Source organism: Heptranchias perlo, chromosome 20 (assembly GCF_035084215.1).
Source record: "Heptranchias perlo isolate sHepPer1 chromosome 20, sHepPer1.hap1, whole genome shotgun sequence".
Lineage (NCBI taxonomy): Eukaryota > Metazoa > Chordata > Chondrichthyes > Hexanchiformes > Hexanchidae > Heptranchias > Heptranchias perlo.
The window spans coordinates 41,115,201-41,142,597 of NC_090344.1; the positions used below are offsets into that span (position 1 = coordinate 41,115,201).

General features: G+C 46.8%; 1 protein-coding gene across 1 annotated transcript in view; it reads right to left on the minus strand.

The window, feature by feature from the left end:
• The window catches only part of LOC137335741 (probable JmjC domain-containing histone demethylation protein 2C), a 54,834-nt gene that overhangs the window by 16,552 nt on the left and 10,885 nt on the right, over positions 1–27,397 (minus strand). Inside the window, exons 3-11 of the mRNA XM_068001070.1 lie at positions 21,592–21,719; positions 19,818–19,949; positions 18,509–18,635; positions 10,629–11,926; positions 9,498–9,646; positions 5,720–7,497; positions 3,450–3,651; positions 2,534–2,754; positions 1,004–1,147 (exon numbers count right to left, since the gene is read on the minus strand). Coding sequence (XP_067857171.1) covers positions 1,004–1,147; positions 2,534–2,754; positions 3,450–3,651; positions 5,720–7,497; positions 9,498–9,646; positions 10,629–11,926; positions 18,509–18,635; positions 19,818–19,949; positions 21,592–21,612 — 4,072 coding nt within the window. The 5' untranslated portion in view covers positions 21,613–21,719. The remainder of the gene's footprint in view (positions 1–1,003; positions 1,148–2,533; positions 2,755–3,449; positions 3,652–5,719; positions 7,498–9,497; positions 9,647–10,628; positions 11,927–18,508; positions 18,636–19,817; positions 19,950–21,591; positions 21,720–27,397) is intronic.

Sequence of the window (27,397 nt, forward strand, 5' to 3'; positions counted from 1 at the left end):
TTATGAGTGAACAACTGACTTTTTCTACTGCTTTTTCAATTCTCAACTACAAGATGCCACATTCAAAACTGGTACAACAAAAATGAAGGATTTCCAAAAAAACAATTCTTTTCACCTTTCATTTACTGGCTGTCCCTTTAAATCCATACGGGGAGGGTCAAGATTCCAAGGTTTTGGCTCCACCACCAGACAAACAGCAAAATGGGATGCTAGTTCACCAGCAGCCATGGGCACCAACCAACCCAGGACCAAATCCCAGGGATGGGTCATTGGCAGGTTTGGGGTGGGCACCCATCCCGATCTGCTGGCAGGAATTACATACAATGTACAGCACAGAAACAGGCCATTCAGCCCAACTGGTCAATGACGCCATTTAGGCACCACTCGAGCCTCCTCCCTCCCCTCTTCATCTAACCCTATCAATATACCCTTCTCGTCCTTTCTCCCTTATACATCTAGCTTCCCTTTAAATGCGTCTATGCTATTTGTCTCAACTACCCCATGTGGTAGCATGTTCCAAGTTCAAACCACTCTTCGTTTCACTTGAATTCCCTATTGGATTTATTACTGACTGTCTTATATTTATGATCCCTCGTTCTGGTCTCCTCGCAAGTGAAAACATCTTCTCTACATTTACCCTAACAAACCCCTTCATAATTTTTAAAGACCTCTATCAGGTCACGCCTCAGTCTTTGCTTTTCTAGAGACAAGAGCCCCAGTCTCTTCAATCTTCCTGATAGTTTTACCCGCTCAGTTCTGGTATAAGGGGGAGCAGCTGCTCCACTAGGGGCACCTTGAGCCCTTTGCGATCCATCACTTGCCGAGGATTTGGGGCCTTTGCAAGACTCGCATGTGTATCCTGCTGAGGCCTTTTAAGAGGCGATTTACAGGGCTGCCCATCCCAGGAATGCCGCCCTCGCCCACGCAGACACGTAGACACATATCACCACACAGACACGTACCCCCTGTCCGCACCTGCAAACACACCCACACACAGTCTCACCTTTTTTCTGCTTCATGTCATAACAGTCCATGCAAACAAAGAAGCCACATCTTGGGCAGACCCAGTGAATGTTGAACACCACAGAGTGACAGCTGTCACACCTCTCTTCTTTCTCTCCAGTTGATGCCTTACAAGCAATGGCCCCTATAGAAAAGAATAACAGAGCAACATCAGTGCTAGCAAGGCCTCCGTTAGTAAATTCACTATCCCCACTCTGTACAGAGAGAGATCACTGATCTCACCACTGCACATACTGCAGTTAAGCTCAGCAACTTGGAGGGGAAACCAGACTGCCTGCTCCTGATTGCTGGCCAGTCAGTCCTCTCAGGAAGGGGTTACGCATGGACCTTGGGTGAGCGCAGGAACGAGCTGGGCTGTGCTGTCCCCATGGCCAAATAGCTTGATGCCACTCACTGTTGCAGAATGGCGTACAGGAGACCGGCAGTGGTACCGCACAGCATGGATGGCGTACAGGAGACCGGCAGTGGTACCGCACAGCATGGATGGCGTACAGGAGACCGGCAATGGTACCGCACAGCTTGGATGGCGTACAGGAGACCGGCAATGGTACCGCACAGCATGGATGGCGTACAGGAGACCAGCAGTGGTACCGCACAGCTTGGATGGCGTACAGGAGACCGGCAGTGGTACCGCACAGCATGGATGGCGTACAGGAGACCGGCAGTGGTACCGCACAGCATGGATGGCGTACAGGAGACCGGCAGTGGTACCGCACAGCTTGGATGGCGTACAGGAGACCGGCAGTGGTACCGCACAGCATGGATGGCGTACAGGAGACCGGCAGTGGTACCGCACAGCTTGGATGGCGTACAGGAGACCAGCAGTGGTACCGCACAGCATGGATGGCGTACAGGAGACCGGCAGTGGTACCGCACAGCTTGGATGGCGTACAGGAGACCGGCAGTGGTACCGCACAGCTTGGATGGCGTACAGGAGACCAGCAGTGGTACCGCACAGCATGGATGGCGTACAGGAGACCAGCAGTGGTACCGCACAGCTTGGATGGCGTACAGGAGACCGGCAATGGTACCGCACAGCATGGATGGCGTACAGGAGACCGGCAGTGGTACCGCACAGCATGGATGGCGTACAGGAGACCAGCAGTGGTACCGCACAGCTTGGATGGCGTACAGGAGACCGGCAATGGTACCGCACAGCATGGATGGCGTACAGGAGACCGGCAGTGGTACCGCACAGCATGGATGGCGTACAGGAGACCGGCAGTGGTACCGCACAGCATGGATGGCGTACAGGAGACCAGCAGTGGTACTGCACAGCAGCAAGAATTGGCACCTTGGAGAGGAGGGGACAAAACATTACATAAAAAATCAACAGCAATGAAGATCATGATGGTAAACACCTCTGTGTACATATGCTTTGTTGCTTTGATTGTTACATTCCTCTGGTAAATGTGCCCCTTTGAAGAGGTGAGATTCTCCATAAGTCGCCACTGGGTGCAATTGGCTGTACAAGCCCACATTCATCACCATCCTGACCCCATACTCTTACCATCGGAGCTTTCTCCAGCGATCCTCTCCAGCAGTCGCTGTTCAGCCAGCACAAGGTCACAGAACAAGTCGCCCACGTGCGCCAAGATGTAGGCGGAGGTGTCGGCCTCCAAACCGGTCTCTCTGGGACTGGTCGATTTCTCCAGCACTACTTCTTCATTGACTTGGTCCTCCGTGGAGAAACCTTCCACCTTCAGACCTCCATTCCTAGTGATGGACAGCCTGACAAAGAAAGAGACGCATAACAGGGGACGACATCTTGGTTAACATTTCTCTCAAGGTGCTGGCTAACTGCTGGGATGCTGTTCCATTGACCCAGCAGCCCTCTACAATCTCACCCCAATGTCCATTCCCCATTGCTAAACCGACACAGCAATCATCAGTAGGCTATTTCAGCAGAAAATGACCACATCTCAATTGAATAGAATTTAATCCAGAATTCCTCGACTTACTAACTTTAGCAAAAAAATAAAAGGAGACTTGAATAAAAGGTGATGGAGTGGAGGTAGAAAGAGCTAACGGACTATTTGTCCATAGTTAGTTCTTCCTTGAAATATTTTCCTCACTCCACAAATGAATGAGAGAGAGAGACATTTTGCTCACTGAGGCCTGGATAATGTCATCAACGATGAACTTTCAGCAGTGAATGGGTCATTTCGAGTCCAGCCTGGTATCAATGAATGGCACGCACTGCCACAGCAGTGGCAGAAGCGAAGAATATAGTGGAAAGTATTTGTCTGAGAGAGCATGGGTGTAGCGGGCAATGGCGGATACATCACAGTACAGCTGGAAGGGCTGGGTGGGGTGGAGACTTACTGAGGGGGCAGGGGAACAATTCTAATTCATAAATCCCTTACTGAACTTCATACAACTACCCCCCCCCCCACCACCATCCTTCGTTTCTTAGTGTGAAATACCTGCGGAGGTGCATAAATCTGCAGACAGAGGACAACGGAGGCAATTCTTGTCCTTTCCTACTCCGACTTGGCCAGCAGTCTCGGCAGCGAGGGACATTGGTGAACAGCTCGGTGCAGGGGACGTCCTGGAGGAAGGATTCTCCTGCGTTCTTGAGAAGCATTACCCTCGGGGAATCTTTGGGCCGTGGCGCACCTGATTGATCTGCGGGACATACAAGACGAGAAGTAAAGCAGCGTCGACAATGGCAACATATCCCACGGTCTGATAACGAACCTGGGCTCAAAGTCTATGGGGCGAATTTACACGCGGATTCTCCATCATTAGTGTATTAGTGCAAGAGCTGTGGGGAATCAGAAATTTACAGCACAGGAGGCGGCCATTCAGCCCATCGTGTCTGTGCCGGCCGAAAAAGAGCTATCCAGCCCTTCCAAACCCTTGGTCCGTAGCCTTGTAGGTTATGACACTTCAAGTACTTTTTAAATGCAATGAGGGTTTCTGCCTCTACCACCCTTTCAGGCAGTGAGTTCCAGACCCCACCACCCTCTGGGTGAAAAAATTGCTCCTCAGCTCCCCTCTAAACCTTCATCCAATTACTTTAAGTCGATGCGTCCTGGTTATTGACTTCTCTGCTAAGGGAAGCAGGAAACTAGGCACCTCCATTAAATCTCCCCTCAGCCTCCTTTACTTCAAAGAGAACAACCTCAGCCTATCCAATCTTTCCTCAAAGCTAAAATTCTCCAGCCCTGGCAACATCCTTGTAAATCTCCTCTGTACCCTCTCTAATGCAATCATATCTTTCCTCTAATGTGGTGACCAGAACTGTATGCAGTACTCAAGCTGTAGCCTAACCAGTGTTTTATACAGTTCTAGAATAACCTCCCTGCTCTTATATTCTATGCCTCGACTAATAACGTAAAGTATCCCGCCCGTATGCCTTCTTAACCACCTTATCTACCTGCTCTGCTACCTTCGAGGATCTGTGGACATGCACTCCAAGGTCCCTCGGTTCCTCCCATTTATTGTGTATGCCCTTGCCTTGTTTGCCCTCCCCAAATACATTACCTCTCATTTCCATGGATTGAATTCTATTTGCCACTTTTTGGCCCACCTGACCAGTCCACTGATACCTTTCTGCAGTCTACAGCTTTCCTCCTCACTATCAACCACATGGCCAATTTTTGTATCATCTGCAAACTGCTTGATCATGCTCCCTACACTTAACTCCAAGTCATTAATCTATAGCACAAAAAACAAGGGATCTAGTACTGAGCCCTGTGGAACACCACTGGAAACAGCTTTCCAGTCACAAAAACATCACTCGACCATGACCCTTTGCTTCCTGCCAATGAGCCAATTTTGGATCCAACTAGCCACTTTCCCTTGGATCCCACGGGCTTTTACTTTTCTGACCAGTCTGCCATGTGGGATCTTGTCAAAACCCTTGCTAAAATCCACGTAGACTACATCAAACGCGCTCCCCTCATCGACCTCATCTGGGAGAAACCCCCAGAGTTTAAGCCGTATTCCCTGCATTTGTGCGGCTGTTGCGCCAAGGTTACGGTGGACTAATGGTAGAACCCACACCCCATGGATATTCACCTCCTCCCACGCACCCCCCACCCCCATTTGGTGCAATAAAGAGACTGCCTGATGGTTCAGTGGGTTGAACTATTACTTGATGCAGGGTCAGCCATACAGAAGATGGTCCCAGGTCTCCTTCCCTTGGAGTGTGCTAATTTATGTCAGCAGAAAGCCGGGCTACAAATACCCCAAGTACCCCTAGACTAGGGTTGCCAACTCTCCAGGATTGTCCTGGAGTCTCCAGGAATTCAAGATTAATCTCCAAGGCACTGCTGCGAGCAACCTGGGAGATAAATCACAAGGGCATTAAAAAAAAAAATTGTGTTTCTCATTTACTCTGCATACTTTCATTGATTAGTTCAAGAAGTATTGGCGATGGGGAAAAACTTTGCTTGACTGGGTCAGATGGTTGTAGGTCATATGATGCAACTTCCAGGAATATGTCCAAGCACAGTTGGCAACCCTACCCTGGACTAGAGAGGGAATAATCAGAGTTCCTGTTTTCTATCCAGTGACAATAAATATCCTGCCAACACCCCACTGTCTCTTGGAAAATGTCCGTTTACTGGAGGCAATCGGGTTTGCCTCATGGCCGTGAAACACAAGTTGGAGAAGAAGCCAGGGGAAAATTAACAGGTTAAATAATGTAGTGCATAATGAGAACAGAAAATCCTAACACCCCTCCTACCATTCTGCACGTGGCCATTTTCTTTCTCCAGTTTTCTGTTCAGAACTCTGGTTCCTCTCAGTTCTTCCTCCTCCTTGCTGCTGCTTTTCACCTCCTTCTCCTCCAAGACCTGGCCTGACTTGCCTTCTCGCCTTGTTCTGAGCCAGTGTCTGTTGTCTGCCACGTCACTATGCTCGCCGTCACACCAATGCTCATACCTTCTTTTGGCTGCGAGCCTCTCCACGCTTTCTTCCTGCTGCTTTGAATTATTTAACACAGCTGCAGGTTCGGTCGCAATCCCTTTGGAAACTATCTGTGCTGAAGCTGTCTCTTTGTGGCTACTTCCTTGTTGCTCCCTAGTGCTGTCTTGCTCAGAATGCCGTGTTAGCCAAGCTTTCTTTAGCTTTGTGTGGCAACTGTATGGGTTTAACTGCAAAGATGGACCAGCATTGAAAGCATCCTGACAAGACAGCCGATTGACCTGAGATACATTGGGCATCAGTACTTTGGGCGAACTCGTGTCCCTTCTTACATTGTCAGTCCTCATCTCCCCAGCACAAGGTGGACATTCACTGGAGAGTTTCTTTGGACAAGGACTTACTGCCCTGGCTGCCTTGTACTTTTTGGGGGTATAGTAATCAGTGGCATGTGTTACCTGGGTAAATCTTTTGGTGTTTAAGGTGCCATTTAAGAGAGACAAACTGTCATTATATTGGCCCAAATCTTCATTGCTTGGCTTGCTGGTCGGTGAGTTGGAGAGATGTTCTTTATGGAAAGGATTGCAGTTAGTGTTTGACTCCTGATGTATGCTGTCAATAAGATCAATCCTGGAGTATGTGCCTTTGTTTATCTTCTCACACAATTCCATCTGTGGTACAACTGTAATTTGCTTCTCAGATGCTGAAGGGCAGGGTGTAGGAGGCATCTGATTATAAACACTGGCATTTCCAACAAAGCTTCTAAGGTCCCTTGTTTTTTCAGATTCCAGTCTCCCATTGCAATCTATCTTCATGATCTCCTTTGGAACGAGTGCCCATGTTTTAGTTAGCGCTGCAGACTTGGATGTTGGCATTATCAGTGGGAGCTCCCTGGGGTGGTGTACCTCCATCGGTGTAGCAAGTGAGACAGGTAAAGCTAGGTCCTTGGCCAAGCCATATTTCTCTTCAAGATGACCAGAAGTCAAGTCGCCAAAGGAATCTTTGCTACCTAGTGTATGAAGTGATGAAAGGGGTGCATTATATTGTGAATTTTGATCTTTCATCCTCTGCCCACCTTCTCTTGGCTGTTTATGAAAGGGTGGATGTTGTTGTAGAATGGTTCTGTCAACAGTCGAGTACAAGGAAGTCGCTTCTGAAGTCAGACCCCTTTTCACCTCGTTATTGGTAAACGGGTTGGTGTCGGTTCCTGTCTTACTGGCAAAATTGAGAGAGTGTTTGAACGACGTCAAGTCTAAAGCAGAACTGGAGGATTCTTTACTGCTCGAAGTTGGCCTGGGATTCGGAGATATCGAAGTAGGTTCTCTACATTTGGTATTCTGCTCATTTCTGAAGGCCAATGCGAGCGGCTTCATGTCTCTTACCTCTGCGAGCATATTTGCATTGTCCTTTGTGTTGATCTGGGATTCAATTTGGTCATGAGAACCCAGGTCCCGTTTGAAGGCGAGCTCTTTGTACAGCTGGACATTCGGTGCTGGCTCAAACTGAGTTTTTGAACTTGGAGCATTTTGGGCTTTCACTTTCCTCAGACTATGTGGAAAGGGTTGTGAAAAATCCTCACACAGCTCAGTGCCATTAACATCTCTACAAACACAAAAGGCAGGCACACTGTTAATTCACAGGTAACAACTTACATACACTGTTATGGTGCTCAGTACTTGTCATTTCTCATCCCTCCTCCTGTAAAAGTGCTGCCTCCTGGACATCAGGCCATTAAGGCTAGTGTTAGCACAGCATCATTGTCCCCCCCCGCCGCCACTACCACCACCTGATACAAATACAGTTCAGCGATCAAACATGACATTCCTTGCCTATATGGCTCAGTACCACCCTGAGCAATGCATTTACCAATTGAGCCATTGGAAGAGCAGGCACTTTTCACTCCTACTGTAATTTGGAATCCAACTGATCTGGCTGCAATTATGCCCCTATTTTGTTGTAACAACATTTTGGTGTGGCAGTGCTTTGAGTCCCCAGCTTCTTAACCATCAGGTTATTTTGATGCCTTTTACTGTATTGCAATCTATAACGCACACCAACCTAAATGCCAATGGAGGAAGAGATTCAGAGCCCTCAACGAGCGCTTGCGGTCAAACAATCTGCCAGAGTTCCCCACCTCCTAATAATCTCAGATAGTAGCTGGGTACTGGTCAGGATTACTTAATGCTGGTGGGATCCAAAAAGGATGGTTTCAGGCCTGCCGACAATAAGCTGCAGGAAGCTTTGTCCCATCGGGGTCCAAGCAACTGGAGAGCTTAGTGAAAGCCTCTGTCAGTAGAGGTGGCTGTTATCAGGTTACATTAAGGAAGTTGACCTCGTTCTTCTGGATGATGTTGCCAAGAGGGAGCAGAGATGAGGGAAAAGGAGGGGGCCAAGGATGGACTCCTGAGATACACTGGAGGTGATTGCATGGCCACAAGATGAGAAGCCACTGGAAGCTACCAAATGCCTGCATTGAGAGGGGTACAAGTGCAACCAGGACAGCCAGAAGATGGACTGCACACGAGAGATGTTGGAGGTGAGGGAGCGGTTAAGAAGGATGGGGAGCGACAGAGAGCCGGGGATCTTGCTTGTGACTTGAACCGGTGCAGTGGTTGGGGGGGATGAAATGTGAAGTGCAGTTGCAAGAATTCGTTCCAAGATTTTGGAGAGCAAGGTAAAGTTAACAATGTTTATAGGGGTCAGGGTGAGTTGAGGAGGGGCGATATGTTTGACAGTTTGAAAGGGCTGGAGACAGTGCTGGAAGACGGAGGTCGGCGGATGATGTTGCTAAGCTGATGAAATGGAGTGGTCAGGATCGAGGGAGCAGGCGTAGACCCAAGGGCAAAATGAGTATGTGGAGAGTTCAGGGGAGAAATATCAGAGAATGGGATCAGTAAAGACTTTGTGGGGTGAAAGGCATATTGAAAAGGTAGTTGGAGGTGGGGGGGGGGGGGGAAGAGGGAGGGAGGGAAATCGAGGGGCAGCAGCAGCTGAGCAAATCGCTTTGACTTTCAACCCAATTAATTCCATGAGTTTCTCCCATTTACAGCCCGAAATAAGGATGAGCGATGTGGAGGTGAGAGGGAGGAGTACGTGGCTTGTGGAGAAGAGCACACAGTTTTGGCCAAGGAAAGGAAGCAACAGTACAGCTTGTGGCGGACCAGACAGCCAGCACACAGCCAGGCCGGTCGATTGGCCGCATCCTTTGGCCTTGTGGCTAGCACATTTCAGTATGGCAGTAGCTATTGTAACAGGATGAGTGCTGGGAGAGGCAGGCCGTCCAGGAGTGGAGGAGGAGACAAAACTTTGTGCACCAAGTCCAATGAGGCATTGGGGGTAATTTTGACTTTGGACAATAGTGTAAAACCTCGTTAGGCACCTCTCCCCATCGAAGTAAACGGAAAGAAGAATCGAGAGAGGTGTGTAACGGGCAGCACAGCCAATATCGCACGTTTCACACTATCGCCCCCAAGTCCAAATTAGCCCCAATGCCTCTAAGCCTCTTAAATTAAAAAAAGTGTGTAGATGAAGCTTGTTAAACAGACTGTGAGCGCTGGACCAACTTATCTGAATGGTGGTCTCCAGAACAAAATCTTACTTACTCTTTGTAAAAATGAACGGAACTCGCTTGCAGACTTGAAGACGCCAAGAGCTCCTTACCGTCGGATTCGCTGGAAAACTGGCCCAATGCTGGTTGGCACTCATCAATATTATTCTGAGATTGATGGAAGGACCATGGGTTGAGAAGGCCCTGTTCAACATAGCAGATTGAAGTAGATCATTAATTTTCCAATAAATAGGTTTCGCTTTGTGAAGCACCGACAGGTCAGTCAGTCAGTAGAGTCCTCTATGTTTCCTGTTGAACTTTCTTTCAGCCTCTAAGCACTGATCTCCCCTGTTGGTGCTCGCTGCCTTTCAGTACCTCGTCCAAACAGCAATGCTTCACTTTCAACCCTCAACAACTTGTGTTTGCAGGCCATTCTACCTTGGCGGGAAAATCACAGCAGAGCTTGATCCTGTCCTCACTCAATGTCTGCACAGTTGCAAAAGAGGTCATTGGTAACAATCAGGAATTGGAGCTTTGACTGAGTTTTCCCTCCCTAGTTCAGGGTAATGCTGTCCCAGCAGAGTCAGTTCATTTAACAGACTGGGGATGGAAACTGAGACAGATGAGATGTTAAACCGAGCACCGGTCTACACTCTCAGGTGGATGTAACAGATCCCGTGGCACAATTCAAAGAACAGGGGACTTCTCCCAGTGTCCTGGCCAACATTTATCACTCAACCACCACCACAAAAAACTAAATTATCCAGTTCGTTATCTCATTGCTGTCTGTTGTAGCTTGCTGTGCACACATTGGCTGCAGTGACTGCTACAGTGACAACACTTCACAAGTACTTCATTGGTTGTAAAGCGCTTTGGGAAGACCGGAGATCGTGAAAGGCCCTATAAAAATGAGGTTTTTTTTCTTTAATATTAGGAAAACAGTGAAATGGGAATAATGTCAGGATAATTACCTGCAAAGTACACAGTCCTTTATATTTTATTTCTGAATTTTTAAATCTGGTTACTGACGATTAAACCCATTGTGAAACGGTTTGCATCTCTGTACTCTTATCCTCCAAACCTTACACTCGTCTCGTTCACATGCTGACTGACCTGTACATTTCCAGTTGATTTTTTTTTATTAACAGTTTGCTTAAGCTTGTAGTGTACAAATACCAACACCAACCATATTAAACATCCTTTCCCCATTCACGTAGTCCTGACGAGAGACTGGCAACCTTGGCCCCGAGTGGATGTTCACGTTCCCATTTTGCCACACGACTGGACAGAGATTTAGCTGCCCGTAGGCTGCAGTTCGTCGGGCCTGGCTGCAGGCCTGAAGATGCTTCGGATGGTAACAGTTGTAAGTCGAGGTGAGAGGTCTAAGACTTTCACCGTATGTGGAATCTAACTGAGGACTGATGGTCAACAGTGAGGAGAGGGGTGACTCATGCCTACTAAGTAGCTTGGCACTGAAGTAGTGTGGAAAATGAACATTCAAATGTGAATAGGTGCTCGATCCTGTGCCCATGGTCCCGTGAGAAGCAAGTGTAGGTGCAGAAATTCCACCGGACACAGCAGATGAGGAAGAGTAGAACGGATGCCATGTGGCATCCAACACTCCAGATCCATTGTATGATGGCAACGGATTACTATTGTTCTTTGAGGTATCCCCATTGTTAGGTTTGGGTGAAGGGAGGTGAAAGTTATGCTGGGAACTCAGACTGAACTTCTGACTGTCAACAAAAGTTGACGAAACTTTACAAAGTGTATCTGTGACATTTGCCTCTTTTTGGCCAGGGGATTCATTACAATCTGAATGATTCAGTACACCCGATGATCCTTTTGATTCCAACTTCGAATTGCGTGACTCTTGACCTGCAAATGAAGATGGCAAAGGACCTTTCAGGATGTCCATTTTTTGACCTTCTTGCCCAATAAATAGTCTATTAGTATCTTTCCAGTTCCCGTTACTTGGATTATAGTAGTAATTGATGGGGAATGCAGTCGGTGACTTCTCACCATCCTCCAAATGATCCTGAAATTTCATGGGGTTTTTATGGATGGACACTTCTTCATAACCGGTCACAGACGCTTGCACCAATCTCCTATCATTGCTGGAGCAATTCCATTTCCATTCCACATTGCCATCATTTTTATACTTTGTTGCATTCTCCTGGGGTACGGAGGTCACATTTCCTACAAATCGTTCATCCCGTCGAGAAGTTTTATACAGTCTGTTGCCATCACAGGCCACCCGTTCTATCTCCTCCATTCTCCTGTGGTCTTCACATCTAAGCAACGGTGCTTCCTTTCTATCCTGTCGCTCGGTGCCCAAAGGAACGCGCACAAGGCCGCTTTCCAGTCTTGAATTGGAGTTATGGCACGTTCTTGGCAGCTTCGGTGAATTGATACCGCTTCCCTCACTGTGGTCCAACTTTCTCTTGTTATTCTTCATCGCTGCTTCGTCAGAGTATTTATTACCTGGGAATACGAAAGCTGATTATAAACACTGCATGTGTTAACAAAAGGTGGTCAAACACATTAACACCTTGCACTCAACTCGCTCGATACCTTAGTGAGTGAATGAATTGTGGTACTCAGCCACACAGGCCAAGACAATTGTACGCTTGATCCAAGCTTGATTGAGTTAGCTGATCTCAGCCAGGGCACTGGTCTCTTGCGCATCCCTCATTTTCATCCCTCCACCACTGGCGGTCATGCATTTAGCTGCCTCAGCCCTAAGCTATGGAATTCCCTCCCTAGACCTCTTCATGCCTCTCTCCTCCTTGAAGACACTCCTTAAAACCTATCTTTGACAAAACTTTTGGTCACCTGTCCTAATAGCTCTTTATGTGGCTCGGTGTCAAATTTTCTTTGAAAGTTGCTCCTGTGACGAGCACTGGGATGTTTTACAACGTTAACGGTGCTAAATAAATGCAAACTGTTCTTTGAGCTCCACAATTCACATCACTGTCCCTGAATTAGAGATGTCAAGGCCAACCAGGAGTCCTGCCCCCATCACTAAACAGGGGCACCTGCCAGAAAATGTGTATGTGAATATGGGTGAGAATAGGATTGGGTTCAATCATGACAGCCTCCATGGTCAAGGAAGGGAGAAAATAGGACAAAACACCCGAAATGCTAGACTGTCTCAGTATCTGCTGTTGCCCATTCTATCACTGGTTCCTGTAAAAAAAAGAGGAGCCATAGCACGATTCTATTTTAAAATGCTTTGTGTGAGGATGAACGTTGAAACACACACACTGTTGGTTGTATCTGGTGTCAGTGAGCAAATATCATTCAGAACTGCTTCTCACTTTTCAAAAATAGCTTCTTCGACAGCACCTCCCAAACCTGCGACCTCTACCACCTATAAGGACAAGAGCAGCAGGCACATGGGAACACCACCACCTGCACGTTCCCCTGAAAGTCACACACCATCCCGACTTGGAAGTATATCGCCGTTCCTTCATCGTCGCTGAGTCAAAATCCTGGAACTCCCTTCTTAACAGCACTGTGGGAGAACCTTCACCACACGGACTGCAGCGGTTCAAGAAGGCGGCTCACCACCACCTTCTCCAGGGCAATTAGGGATGGGCAATAAATGCTGGCCTTGCCAGCGACACCCACATCCCATGAACGAATAAAAAAAAATGCACTGCTGGCTTGCCAAGTATCTTAGTCTGCTTTTGTTCAGTCTGGTCTGAACATGACTTTGGGTTTGGCAGACATGGATCAAATGAGATGACACGTCATCCATTCACAATGGTTCCTGTATTGGGGGAGGGAAGGGAAGGGCAGCAGGAGAGCAGCATTCCCCGTGTGAAGATACATCTTTTGCAATTTTGATCGATTACCTTTGGAATCGAGGAGTATTTATGGGGTATTTTCCCTCACGGCATTACATAGCTGATGTAGAGGCTATAATTGGGTAGCTTGCACATGGCCTGTGGAACAAATGGGCTTCATGTCCAGAACAATCAATCGCATTGCATGGGTTTTTTATATCTCCTAAAAGATCTCAACGGACACTTTCAAATGTCAAAACAAGCACAGGTCAGGTACCAGGCTGTTCTCTGGCAAACTCAATAAATCTGTTTATATAATGGAATAACTGCATCACATTCACGGTCAAAATGATGCAATGTATTACGCGATCGTTGCATCGATCAGCAAGATTCCTTATCTCGATAACATCCACTATCAAGTAATGGCAAGTGCATTTAATCCAAAGGTCCCTCCCACCAGCCACTCCCAGGTCAGACACAGCATACATCAGATACAGAGTAAAGCTTCCTCAGCTTGCCTCAACATGTCTCAGTTCCAATCTCACAACTGCATCAGTGCAGCATTTTCCCATCTCCCACACAAGTCACGCTGTGGCCTTGGAGAGAGATGGCTAATTTAGTGTGACCACAAGATCATAAGAGATAGGAGCAGGAGTAGGCCATTCGGCCCCTCGAGCCTGCTCCGCCATTCAATGAGATCATGGCTGATCTGATTTTTTAACCTCAACTCCACTTCCCCGCCTTTTCCCCATATCTTTTAACTCCCTTGCTGATCAAAAATTTGTCTAACTCAGCCTTGAATGTATTCAATGACTCAGCCTCCACAGCTTTTTGGAGTAAAGAATTCCAAAGATTCACGACCCAATGGGAGAAGAAATTCCTCCTCATTTCCGTCTTAAATGGGCGACCCCTTATTCTAAGACTATGCCCCCTAGTTTTAGATTCCCCCATGAGGGGTAACATCCTCTCAGCATCTACCCTATCGAGCCCCCTCAGAATCTTTTATGTTTCAATAAGATCTCCTCTCATTCTTCTAAACTCCAATGAGTATAGACCCAACCTGTTCAATCGTTCCTCATAAGATAACCCTTCCATACCCAGAATCAACCTAGTGAACCTTCTCTGAACTGCCGCCAATGCAAGTATGTCCTTCCTTAAATAAGGGCACCAGAACTGTACGCAGTACTCCAGGTGTGGTCTCACCAGCACACTGTACAGTTGTAGCATGACTTCCCTGCTTTTATACTCCATCCCCCTAGAAATAAAGGCCAATATTCCGTTTGCCTTCCGGATTACCTGCTGCACCTGTATGTTGACTTTCTGTGTTTCATGTACGAGGACACCCAGATCCCTCTGTACCGCAGCATTTTGTAGTATTTCTCCATTCAAATAATATTTTGCTTTTTTATTTTTCCTCCCAAAGTGGATGACTTCACATTTTCCCACATTATATTCCATCTGCCAAATTTTTGCCCATTTGCTAAGCCTGTCAATATCCCTTTGCAGACACTTTGTGTCCTCATCGCAACTTGCTTTTCCTCCTATCTTTGTATCAACAGCAAATTTGGCCACAAGACACTCTGTTCCTTCATCCAAGTCACTGAAATATATTGTAAATAATTGAGGCCCCAGCACTGATGCCTGCGGCACCCCACTAGTTACAGATTGCCATTTTGAAAATGACCCTTTTATCCCAACTCTGTTTTCTGTTAGTTAGCCAATCCTCTATCCATGCCAGGATATTACCCCCAACACCATGAGCTTTTATCTTGTGCAGTAATCTTTTATGTGGCACCTTATCGAATGCCTTTTGGAAATCCAAATATACTCCATCCATTGCTTCCCCTTTATCCACCCTGCCTGTTACTTCCTCAAAGAACTCTAATAAATTTGTCAGTCATGATTTCCCCTTCATAAAACCATGTTGACTCTCCTTGATTGTATTATGAGTCTCCAAATGTCCTGCTACTACTTCCTTAATAATGGATTCTAGCATTTTCCCAATGACGGATGTTAGGCTAACTGGTCTATAGTTACCTGCTTTCTGTCTCTCTCCCTTCTTGAATAGGGGTGTTATGTTAGCGGTTTTCCAATCCGCTGGGACCTTTCCAGAATCTAGTGAATTCTGGAAGATTACAACCAATGCATCCACTATCTCTGTAGCCACTTCCTTTAAGAGCCTCGGATGCAAGCCATCAGGTCCAGGGGCTTTAGACCCATTAGTTTACCTAATACTTTTTCTCTAGTGATAGTGATTGTTTTTAGTTCCTCCCTCCCCTTTGCCCCTTGATTTTCGACTATTATTGGTATGTTATTAGTGTCTTCTACTGTGAAGACAGATACAAAATATCTGTTCAATTCCTCTGCCATTTCCTTGTTTTCCATTATTATTTCCCCAGTCTCATCCTCTAAGGGACCAATGTTCCCTCTTCCTTTTTATATACTTGTAGAAGCTTTTACGGTCAGTTTTTATATTTCTTGCTAGTTTACTCTCAATTTATTTTCTCCCTCTATTATTCTTTGTCATCTTTTGCTGGTTTTTAAAGTTTTCCCAATCTTTGGGCTCACCAGTAATCTTTGCCATGTTGTGTGCTTTTTCTTTTAACCTGATACCATCCTTGACTTCCTTAGTTAGCCATGGTTGGTTCACCCTTTTTGTGGAGTCTTTCTTCCTCAGAGGGAAATTTTTTTGTTGTGAGCCATAAAATATCTTTTTAAAGTTTGCCACTGCTTATCCACCATACCATCTAATCTGTTTACCCAGTCCACTTTAGCCAGTTCCGCCCTCATTCCTTTATAATTGCCCTCATTCAAGTTTAATACAGAAGTTTCAGACCCAAGATCCTCGCTCTCAAACTGGATGTAAAATTTTATCATGTTATGATCACTGCTTCCCAAGGGATCCTTTACTGTGAGATCATTAATTAATCCTGTTTCGTTACCCATTACCAGATCCAAAATGGCCTGATCCCTGGTTGGTTCCCCAACGTATTGGTCTAAGAAACAGTCCCTAATACACTCTATGATCTCCTCCTCAGGGCTATTTTTGCCAATTTGATTTGTCCAATCTATGTGAAAGTTAAAATCACCCATGATTATTGCATTACCTTTTTTACAAGCCCCCCTTATTTCCTGATTAATATTTTGCCCTACAGTGTAGCTACTGTTAGGGGGCCTATATACTACTCCCACCAGTGATTTCTTTCCCTTGCTATTTCTTACCTCCACCCAAATTGATTCGACATCTTGATCTTCTGAGCCAAGATAATTTCTCATTATTGTACCAATTTCATCCTTTAACAACAGAGCTACCCCGCCACCTTTACCTTTTTCCCTATCCTTCCGAAAAGTTAAATAACCCCGAATATTTAGCTCCCAACCTTGGTCACCTTGCAACCACGCCTCTGTAACGGCCACGATATCATACCCATTTGTTTCTATTTGTGCCATCAATTCATCTATCTTATTACGAATGCTGCGTGCATTCAGATAAAGAACCTCTAATTTTGTCTTTTTACCATTCTTTCCTACCCTGGCCCCATTTGCTAGTGCATTATGTTTGAACGCTCTGTCCCTTCCTGACGCACACTGTTTATCATTACCCCCATCACTTTCCTGTACTATTCCCTTGTCTTTTCTCTTTATCAATCTAAACTTCACCCCACCTGAGCCCTCTCCCCCTCTATTTAGTTTAAAGCCTTCTCTACCGCCCTAGTTATTTGGTTTGCCAGAACACTGGTCCCCCAGGCATGGTTCAGGTGAAGCCCGTCCCAATGGAACAGCTCCCTCTTTCCCCAGTACTGGTGCCAGTGCCCCAAGAATCGAAACCCACTTCTCCCACACCAATCTTTGAGCCACGCATTCATTTCTGATCTGATTTACCCTGTGCCAATTTGCTCGTGGCTCAGGTAATAATCTAGAGATTATCACCTTTGTGGTTCTGTTTTTTTAAATTTAGTCCCTAGCTACTCAAACTCCCTCAGCAGAACCTCCAGCTTAGTCCTACCTATGTCGTTGGTACCTACATGGACCATGACAACTGGATCCTCCCCCTCCCACTCCAAGTTTCTCTCCAACCCTGAGGAGATGTCCTTAACCCTGGCACTGGGTAGGCAACACAGCCTTCGGGACTCTCACTCTTGGCTGCAGAGAACAGTATCTATCCCTCTAACTATACTGTCTCCTACTACAACCACATTCCTTTTTACTCCCCCCACTTGAATGGCCCTCTGAACCACGGTGCCGTGGCCAGTTTGCTCATCCTCCCTGCACTCGTCAACAAGGGCTGCAAGAACTTCGTATCTATTGGACAAGTGCAGAGGCTGAGGCTCCTGCAATGCTAACTCCTGGATCCCTGGACCTGCCTCATTCGCAGTCACACCCTCTTGTCCCTGACCACGTGCCAATTTTACAGTATTTAGTCTAAGGGGCGTGACTGCCTCCTGGATCAAAGCGTCCAGGTAACTTTCTCCCTCCCTGATGCCTCGCAATGTCTGCAGCTCGGAATTCAGCTCCTCAACTCGGAGCCGAAGTTCCTCGAGCTGCAGACACTTACTGCAGATGTAGTCGCCCTGGACAAAACTGTCCAGTAGCTGCCACATATTGCAGCTGCAACACATTTCCTGCCCTGTCATAACTATTTTATTTATTTAATTGATTACTACAATGCCAATCAAATTATTTTTAGGTTGAACAAAGTACTGGCCTTGTTTAATTTATTAAATTAAGTTTAGTTTTTTTTGAAGAAAAATTACTTAGCACACAGTCCTAAGACAGAAGAAAACAGAAGAGATACTCACCACCAACCACCTACCTGCCTTACCCGTGACGTCACACTGCAGTTTGGTTTTGTTGTTGCTGTGACCCGCTCTCGGTACGCTCCTCTCTGCTGTCTAAACAAATGCACCTCACCCCTTACTGCACCGAATCCCCTCACTCACCAAATTCCCAACTATAGACTCTGTCGAAACCAGACTCCGATGATAGCTGCTACTCTGTGCTCCCGCACTCAGGTAATAATCCGGAGTGTGGAATTAGTTTCGTTTTGTACTGTGCTCCATGCCCACCAAGAGATGGGTTGAAACTGCCCCAAACACATTTCATGGAGGATCTTTACTACCTGCACACAAAGAACTATGGGCTAGATTTAACTCAGGCTCGAGAGGTGAAGGGCAGGGACTAACCAATTGCACTTAGATTTTTAAAAAAAAAAAGTTGTTATAAACGTGACTGACTGCAGATTCCTTTTGCTAGGATCTCATATACGTTGCCTTACCCTCTCTGCTATGCTTTGATGAATCATCGTCGCCAAGGCCCTTTCCGTGATTGTGGATGTTGTAGTGGTCCTGTGCTTGCCTTGGAAACATGGACTGACCGTTCATGGGCAGACTTGTGAATTGTCTCTGAAAATACACAACATAACAATCTGACTGGCTGTTTACAGACTCAAAGAAACACCGATTAAAAGGTCCTTATTTCAGCGTTCCCATCCATATCCGCTTTCCTGTATTTCATGGGATTTCTACAAGACCATACGGATAAGGAAACCCTGGCATTCACAGTCTATGCAATTTCCAATCACCACGGAAACGACTGCCGAGGTGGTCACATACTCCAGGAATGCAGGTGGCCATTTTGTTTCAGGCTCAGTTTCTGGAGCAAGGAGTAAGATGAAAGGGCAAAAAAAAATGGAGAGGATGGGAGATTGAGAAAAACAGATGCGAAAGAGGAAGTCAGAGGGCAAGACAAGGAATACAAGCCACAAAAAGAAAAGATAGAAGAGAGAAGCAAAGAAACTGAAAAGAGGAAACATTAAATGGTAAATATTACTGTACCAATAGCTCTGAAAGCCTACATGCGCAAATAACTTTAATACTTTCACTACTTACTCCATTTGCAATCATGTGCAAGAACACAAGAATTTTTATGAACAGTAAAATGCCATTGTGTCCATTAAGAGATCTCAATCCCACCTGACCACTTATCCCCATAGCCTATTTGCCAACCTATCAGTCACTGCAGTCCAAACTCATTGATTTTATGTCAAGCCCTTGGAGATATGGTAAGGCGCTAGATAAATAAAAGCTTTCTTTTTCCTTATTTGAACTTCCTTAACCTTTCTTTATAAGTTGACATCCAGAATAACCTTAGCCTAATAATCTTCCTCCGATTAGATGAATAAATCTACACGCAGCAGTCCCTTCAATAAAGTCTGATCAATTCCTTTTGTAGCAAGATGACCTTTTCCACATTTGAACTGTATCCCTCTGCTAATCTGCCCAGGAACCTATTTCTCTTTTCTTAACCGCAGCTCAGCACTAAGCTGTGGATAAATCTACGGAACCATCAATCACCGCTCGCTCTCAATCCTCATCGACACACTGTTCCATTCCATTTCTTGGATCTTCGCTCCTGTGCTAGTTATTTCACACATACATATTGAATATGGCACCTGTTGGCTCGGTCACCTCAAAATTCTACATCGGATTGCATTGCTTGCTATTCCCTATTCTTAGAGATCCAATCCACTGTTCGGAAAAATACAGCATTAAAAAATAATCAGAGACTGGCAGCTGGACACTCACATGGCGGTCATCAGGACTTCCTCGATGAGAAGGTCTTCCGTAGGTGCTGCGTCCTTCACACCGAGATGGGCCATCGTCTCCAAGCACCATCATCTGAATCAGAGTGGGCTGCACACTGCGAGCGTCAAGGATCTAAACACAAGGACACTGAGCTTTCAATTATATTACATAGAATGTACAGCACAGAAACAGGCCATTTGGCCCAACTGGTCCATGCACAAGCCTCCTCTTACCCTACTTCATATAACCCTATCAATATAACCTATTCTGTTCTCCCTCACGTGTTTATCTAGCTTCCCCTTAAATGCATCTGCGCTATTCGCCTCAACTACCCCTTGTGGTTCCATATTCCAACCACACTCTGGGTAGAGGTTTCTCGTGAATTCGATTTATTGGTGGCTACCTTATATTTATGGCCTCTAGATTTGGTTTTACCTTGTACTCTGCCCTTGTTGACCTGTTGGCATAATCTATGCCTGTTGTCATGAACAGCCAGCCTGCTCCAATTCCCGAGTTCCCATTCAGCACTGAGTGGAAGACCAGCCTGTGACGGTCAACTGCTTTTCCTGCTTCCCCTCAGTACCTGCCCTCAGCACTGCAGTGATGTGCGTAACAGCACCCAAAGGCCACTTGCAGCCTGCCTCCCCATCACTGTGGCCGTCAGCTGACGTGCTCTTCCCCAGCCCCTCTGGGCCTCCACTGATAACCTGCCCAACGTGCAACTCCGTGCTGTTCCTGTTCCTCCAAAACCAAAAGGCAAGAGAATGGCAATGGGAAACAGGGGTATCCCGGCCGGCATACACAAAGGGCTTATTACAATGAAACTCTAACGGAACGCCATGTTAATTGTGTCCATATGATTTATATCAATTAGCGTTAATTGTATTCAGGTGGTGCATATCAATTGGGGACTCTTGTATCCATTTCTATGAAAGCTTAACTCGGGGGTGCAAGGCAGGCAATGTGGATCTCTGAATAACGGCTTGGAAGCAACTGAAGATCAGGTTCTAGTGTTCAATCCTTTGCCACCTGGCTATCCAATTTATTACACTTCACGGGGCCGATAATATTCTTCTCTCTTCCTCTGGGTAGGTGCGTGGCCTTGATCTAACTGAATAGCAGAACAGGCTCGAGACACTGAATGACCTACTCTTGTTCTGACGTTCCTTTGTTTGGCACTGTCCCATGACGTGACTGAACTCAGGCGATCCATCACTGTGTCGCAACATCCCTGAGAGTGGCCCTCAAGCAACACATTGATTGGGAATGTGCTCCTTGACAAGAGCTTAGTGAGTTAACACAGCACTGGGATAATCACTCTCGAAAACGCAGTTTCTAAATTGATGTATACCAAATGAAAAAAAAAGACCTTGACCCGTCAAGATGTCCCGAAGTGCTTTAAAACCAATGAAATACTTTTGAATTGTAGTCATTGTTGTAACATAGGAAACACAGCAGCCAATTTGCACACAGCAAGGTCTCACAAACACTAATGTGATGATGAGTGGTAAATATTGGCCATGACACCGGGGAGAACTCCTCTGCTCTTCTTCAGATAGTGTGATGGGATCTTCTACGTCCACCTGAGGGGGCAGACCAGGCCTCGGTTTAATGTCTCATCCGAAAGACGGCACCTCCGACACTGCAGCACTCCCTCAACCTATATTTTGTGCTGAAGTCACTACAGTGCGATTTGAACCCACAACCTTTTGACTCAACGGACAAGGGTGCTACCAGTGAGCCACGGCTGACACAGTGAAATAATATTCCTCACCTTATCATTCATCACAATCATAGTGCTGCAGAAAGTGGGTGTAATGTCTGTGCATTTGATGTGACCACCAGATGGAGCTGCCTGTCTGACTCAGCGAGGACCCTTCAGCAGCTAAAATGGGCACAGACCTGTGGAGAGACAAGACAGAGATGAAAGCAGCCATGAACAACAGGCCTGGGGCATTACCTGATAGCTCAGCAAATTGTTTAGGACTGAACCACACAGACCAGATTCTATCAGGAAGCAGCGGGCGGGGGAAAGAGAAGGAAGGAGCGGGGGGGGGGGGGGGGGGGGGGAGGGAGGGAGGGAAGGAGCGGGGGGGGGGGGGGGGGGAAGAGGGAGGGAGGGAGGGAAGGGAAGGGAAGGAAGGAAGGGGTAGGGGAGGGAGGAGCGGGGGGGTGGGAGAAAAGAGGAGGAGCGGGCGAGGGGGGTGAAGGAGCGAGCGGGTGTGAGTGAGAGCGACTGCATGACATTGAGTGTGAGAGCTTGTGCGCGTGCGCGCGCGAGAGAGAGAATGAAAAATTAGTGTAAGAGAGGCATCTGATTTTGCCCACTGTTTCCGGTCCAACATCCCATGTGATGAACACAGCTTGCCATTTCTAACTGTGTGCACAGAGCCACAACTCAGGTGTGAGGCTCCTGACTGAATCTCATATCTACCATTTGCCCAGTGTTGAGATCTGTGCTCACATCTTTCAAACTCTGCTTCAAGAGTTCTCTGGGCCAGTCGACATCTGCTGAAAACATGCTTTCATCGAAGTGATTGAGTCAATGAGATGTCCTTGCAGTATGTACTGCGCATACCAACAGAGAGAAACAGGCCACGTTACAAGCACAAGGTCCAATCGAGAGAGCGCTGACCAGGGATCAGCATTATAATCCCAAACGATCAGTGCAACTTTTCTTTTGAAAAAAATAAAGCATTACATGGTCTATAAACACTTTTGGCTTTTTACAATCTTACCTCAGCATTATGTCATTCCTCACTGAAACAAAGACAAAAGAAACCCCCCCACAGCCAGCCCACGCTTTAGGCGTCTGGAAAGGCTACGAGTGCAGGGCCACGAGAGGACAGCCGCTCCCAGCCTGCAGCCAACTCTCTGGAAATTCTAGGCCCGCCGCCTAATTGTCTTGGCAGCCCTTCAAGTTCTAGTGTGAGCAACAGCCAGTCCCATCTCATTCAGACACAGCCCTTCAATGGACAAAAAGTTATTGTGTTAGTCAGCTCCTGGCATTTTTAAGGTCATGTTTCTCCCCCCACCCCTCCAACTGCAAGAACTGGCTGTTTCTTTATGAGTGATTCCAGTGATGTTGAGAGTCACTTGGGCTCAAGTTTCCCGACTTGGAGTTTTGTGTCCAAAGATATTTGCAGTCCCCTTGCATTTCCTCCACAGTGGCTCAGCTGGTAAAGGCACTGCCCTATGGTGGCACTGAGCCAGGCTGACAAAGTCACAAAATCCATCCCCAGCCTGGCCTCAATCTGCTGCTCTCAGTGGGGGAGATAATAGTGTCCTCAGTTCCCCTGGGGTAAGGGGATAATGAAGTTCCATTATTGCTGTATTGTTATTACCCTGGAAAACAAGCAAGATGAATATTAGTTTGCTCATGGGCAATCCCTCCATCACTTTCAGGCTTAAGCATGTCTCACCCTCACAACCTACCTGTTCTTTCTCAAGGGATTGTGAGAAACTGCTTGAGCTTCACTCTTGAGGTTTATGACACCATCTAAGTTCCAGTCTTGCTACTCCAATCTTACCATCTGCAACCAGCAAAACTGACAACCCCAGCAGTGAGATTCTCATCTGTGATTATACGCTGGGGCCATTAGCACAGGCTCACGGGACTGATGCCCCGTCCACTGAGGCTCACGGGACGGATGCCCCGTCCACTGAGGCTCACGGGACTGCACAGAGGGGTCAAGGCTGAAGTGGTGGAGGGGTAAAGTTGGGGGTCATCAGCACACAGATGACAGCTGACCCCATGTCTTCGGATGAAGTGACTGGAGGGGCAGCATGTACATGGGGAAGACGTCGAGGATCAATGCTGGGGAGGGGGTCCGCAGGTGTCAGTGTAGGAGTGGGAAAAGAAGCTCTTGCTAGCTGGGCTGCGATAGGTGGAAATGGAATCACCAAGGGCACGGAGCTGGGAGACAGTAACATTCTGGAGGATATTAGAGTGTAAACGCAAGGATTCAAGTGTAGTTGGAGGACTCTACGGTCTGGGTGGGCTTGAGGTGGCTGATGATGATGGCCATTTTTGAGATGTAGGCCTACTTGCCTCATTTAAGCTCTCCTAATACTGCAAAAGTTTCCTGGAGGTCGAAGGCAATCCACCGCTCCTCTTCATCTTCAACACCTCCTCAAACCCCAGCCCCCTTCCCAACATGCTCACCTCCAACACCAGGAGAGCTGGTCTGAGGACAGTACGTCTCCCTTTCAAAACCACCATCACCAACCACCTCAAAAACCCAACCTGACTCCAGACCTGAGAAAAGGAGGTTGAGGACAACCACAGGTTGGGGGGGGGAGGGGGGTGTTAAAAAAAAAAAGAGGAGGGCGACCACGAGGAGGTTGGTGGGGGGGGTGGGGGAGGAGGAGATCGCGGGATGAGGGGGAGGTAATATCTCCATAGAAGACATGAGCTTGGAAAAATCATGTGGTAGATGGCAGAGAAAGTAGAGCGAGCAGGAGTTGCGGTGCAGTGAGAGGCGACTGGAGGGTGATCAGGAGTAATAGGGGAAACCAGGATTGGCAGCAGAGGCAGTTGCACAGAGGGACTCGATCTCAAACAAAGAAACTAACTCTTCCCACCTGGGGTTGGAGGTCAGTGTGGTTAGAAGGGGCGAGGGGGGAAGTAGGGAATGGCGAAGGCGGGGAAAAAGAGGAGGAGGTGCTTGACTATGGAGAGAAAGACCACTTGTCAATCACCTCCAGTTCTTGCAGTTATGGGAGAACTAGGCTGAGGAGAGTGAGGTATGGAACAGCTTAATGTGGTCAGGTCTGATCTGGTGATGACTCATCAGGCTTGTTCTGTGCCAGGTGGTTGTTGTTTTTACAAGCCATAGCAGGCCTGTAATCTCCAACCTCAAGGCTGCAGTCGCACCCAAGCACTGCAAGGGCTGTGCACTCACTGCACCACAACCTGAAGAAACACTTCAGAGCTCACAACTGACAGGCCATGTCCCGTAGGGCAGGACCAAGGTTGAAAAGCGTAGCAGAGATGATGAGATATATCAGGAATTTGTGGTTTAGCAAGGTTATGCTTAGGTTTCAAAATTACCTGCGGCCCGCCCGAGGGAGGCGAGGCGAGGGGAGCGGGCCGGCCCGAGGGAGGCGAGGCGAGGGGAGCGGGCCGGCCCGAGGGAGGCGAGGCGAGGGGTTCCATAAGCTTCAGCGACTGGGAAAGAACGAGTTGGAGGAGGCGATGGTGTGATCATCTTGTTTTCAGCACTTAGTGGGTGCAGTGCGGATTAAGAGCTGGGTAGGATGGGGTATTTGGAGCGTAGGACAACGAGAGAAGGCAGTTTGGAGAAGCACTGACTATTGCTGTAGCTCTGGAACAGAAAAGAGAAAGGTTATAGACTGGAGGTGAGGAAAACATGGCTCATCCAACCCACCACTTCTCCTTCTCTAGTCTTCCCAGGAGTGGGACACAGGGTCCTGGGGTCCTCCCATTGGCTCATTGACTCAACTTGGTGCCCTGTACACAGAGGTAATATTAATTGTGTGAGATGATGGTGTCAATGCCTTGCACAATCATTTGCACGAACATCAACAGCTACATACAGGATGGTTAAGGGCATGTTTCAAGGCTGAAGCGCACTCTCAGGGGTTAGGATCACGGCAAGAGATGCAAATATCTGGAGTGGTTTATACCCACATTCTAAGTGGCATCCTTGAGCACAGTCCTGTCTGTGTTATTGCCCAACACTAGTGGCTGTTGGGTTCACCATTCCTGTATATACTACACCATGTATTACTGGGTATAATTCTCCTATAGATATTGCACAATAACACACTGTTACTTAACAGAACACTCCTGTAGAAAACTACACAACACTATTACTCAATATAATGCTCTTGCAATTATTAGGATGTAACACACTATGCGTAGGTGAGGGATAACATTCCAGTATAACACGTTACTGGATATAATAAAAGTTAATATATTATGTAGTAACACTACATGTGATCGTGGAATGCAAGAAGCCTTTATATACTTTATGGCAAACACTTGTGAGTATAATGCTTCAGTGTCTATTCCATCACATACTGAGTACTACTGGCTATGGTGCTGGTGGATGTCCTATTGCGTTGCTTAGCAGTCGTCTGGGATTGGGGTGCAAGGTTGCTAAACTAGCCAGCCCCTTAAAGGCACTGTTCAAGCACTCGCCAGTGGGGAAATGATCTAAATAGGCAAGTCCAAGGAATTGTACTTTATAAACTGTTGAGATCAACTGAGGCCAATTGTAACTCCTTCAGGCTCCAGATCAATGACTAACTCTCTTGTTTTTTCTAAGATTGGTGCAGATGGAAAATAAAGTGAGATTTTGAAGTGTGATGTCTGGAATGTGATAGTAGTATTCTAACGCCTGCAGTGTGATTGACAGATGCGACATGTTTTATATCTAGAGATAACATCACATATTAATGGGTATTTAAATAGATAATAACACTGTGTTACTGGGCTGTAATACTTCTGCACATAATACACAAAATTAACATTGTAATTACACAGCGTGTAATATTCCTACAAGTATTATATAAAACACTGAGTGGGACATACATATTGTAGCATAAAATCGTGTGTTAGGGCATTATATCCCACTGTGAATATTATACCATCAACACTGTGCGTTATATATGAGACTGTGTCTATTATACAATAATGAACAGTTCATTCATGGGATATAATACCCCAAAATATATTACACCATAAACACTCAATGTATATTATGCAGAACACACCATGGCATGTTTAATACTGCTGCGTATATTCTAACATGATGCAGTGACTTAGCGGGATATAACAGTGCTGTATAAGTTGTGCAGCAGCCAGTGGTGTGAGTGGGGTATAACACATCTGGGACTACTCGTGCTCCAAAAGAGTTAATCTACACTTGCAGTTGATGTGCTTCCTGCAGAAATTAAGTCAGTCTTGTTTTTCACATGTGGCTGTGCCCGGCACTGCCTGAGGGTATTCCAACAGTCTCACGGTGGTTTCCAGATACAAAACTATTTGCACAACCGAGACACAGAGGGGAGGAGCAACGGAGGGAAGTATTTGCTGTATTTCAAGCACATGCACATTCCCCCCTCCCCCATACGCACACCCCCCACCCACCTCCGCCCCACCCACACGCCCCCCCCTCCCTCCCACACGCGCCCCCACACACCTAGGTGGGAAAGTAAGCTGTGAGGAGAGTAAAGGACAAAGAGTCTGCAAATGGATATAGACAGGTTAAGTGAGTGGGCAAGAAGGTGGCAGATGGAGTATAATGTGGGGAAATGTGAGGTTATTCACTTTGGTAGGAAGAATAGAAAAACAGAATTTTTTTTAAATGGTGAGAAACTATTAAATGTTGGTGTCCAGAGATACTTGGGTTTCCCATACAAGAAACTCAAAAAGCATGCGGGTACAGCAGGCAATTAGGAAAGCAAATGGTGTTTTATTGCAAGGGGATTGGAGTATAAGAGTAAGGAAGTCTTGCTACAATTGTACAGGGCTTTCATGAGACCTCACCTGGAGTACAGTGTACAGATTTGGTCTCCTTATCTAAGGAAGGATATACTTGGCTTAGAGGCAA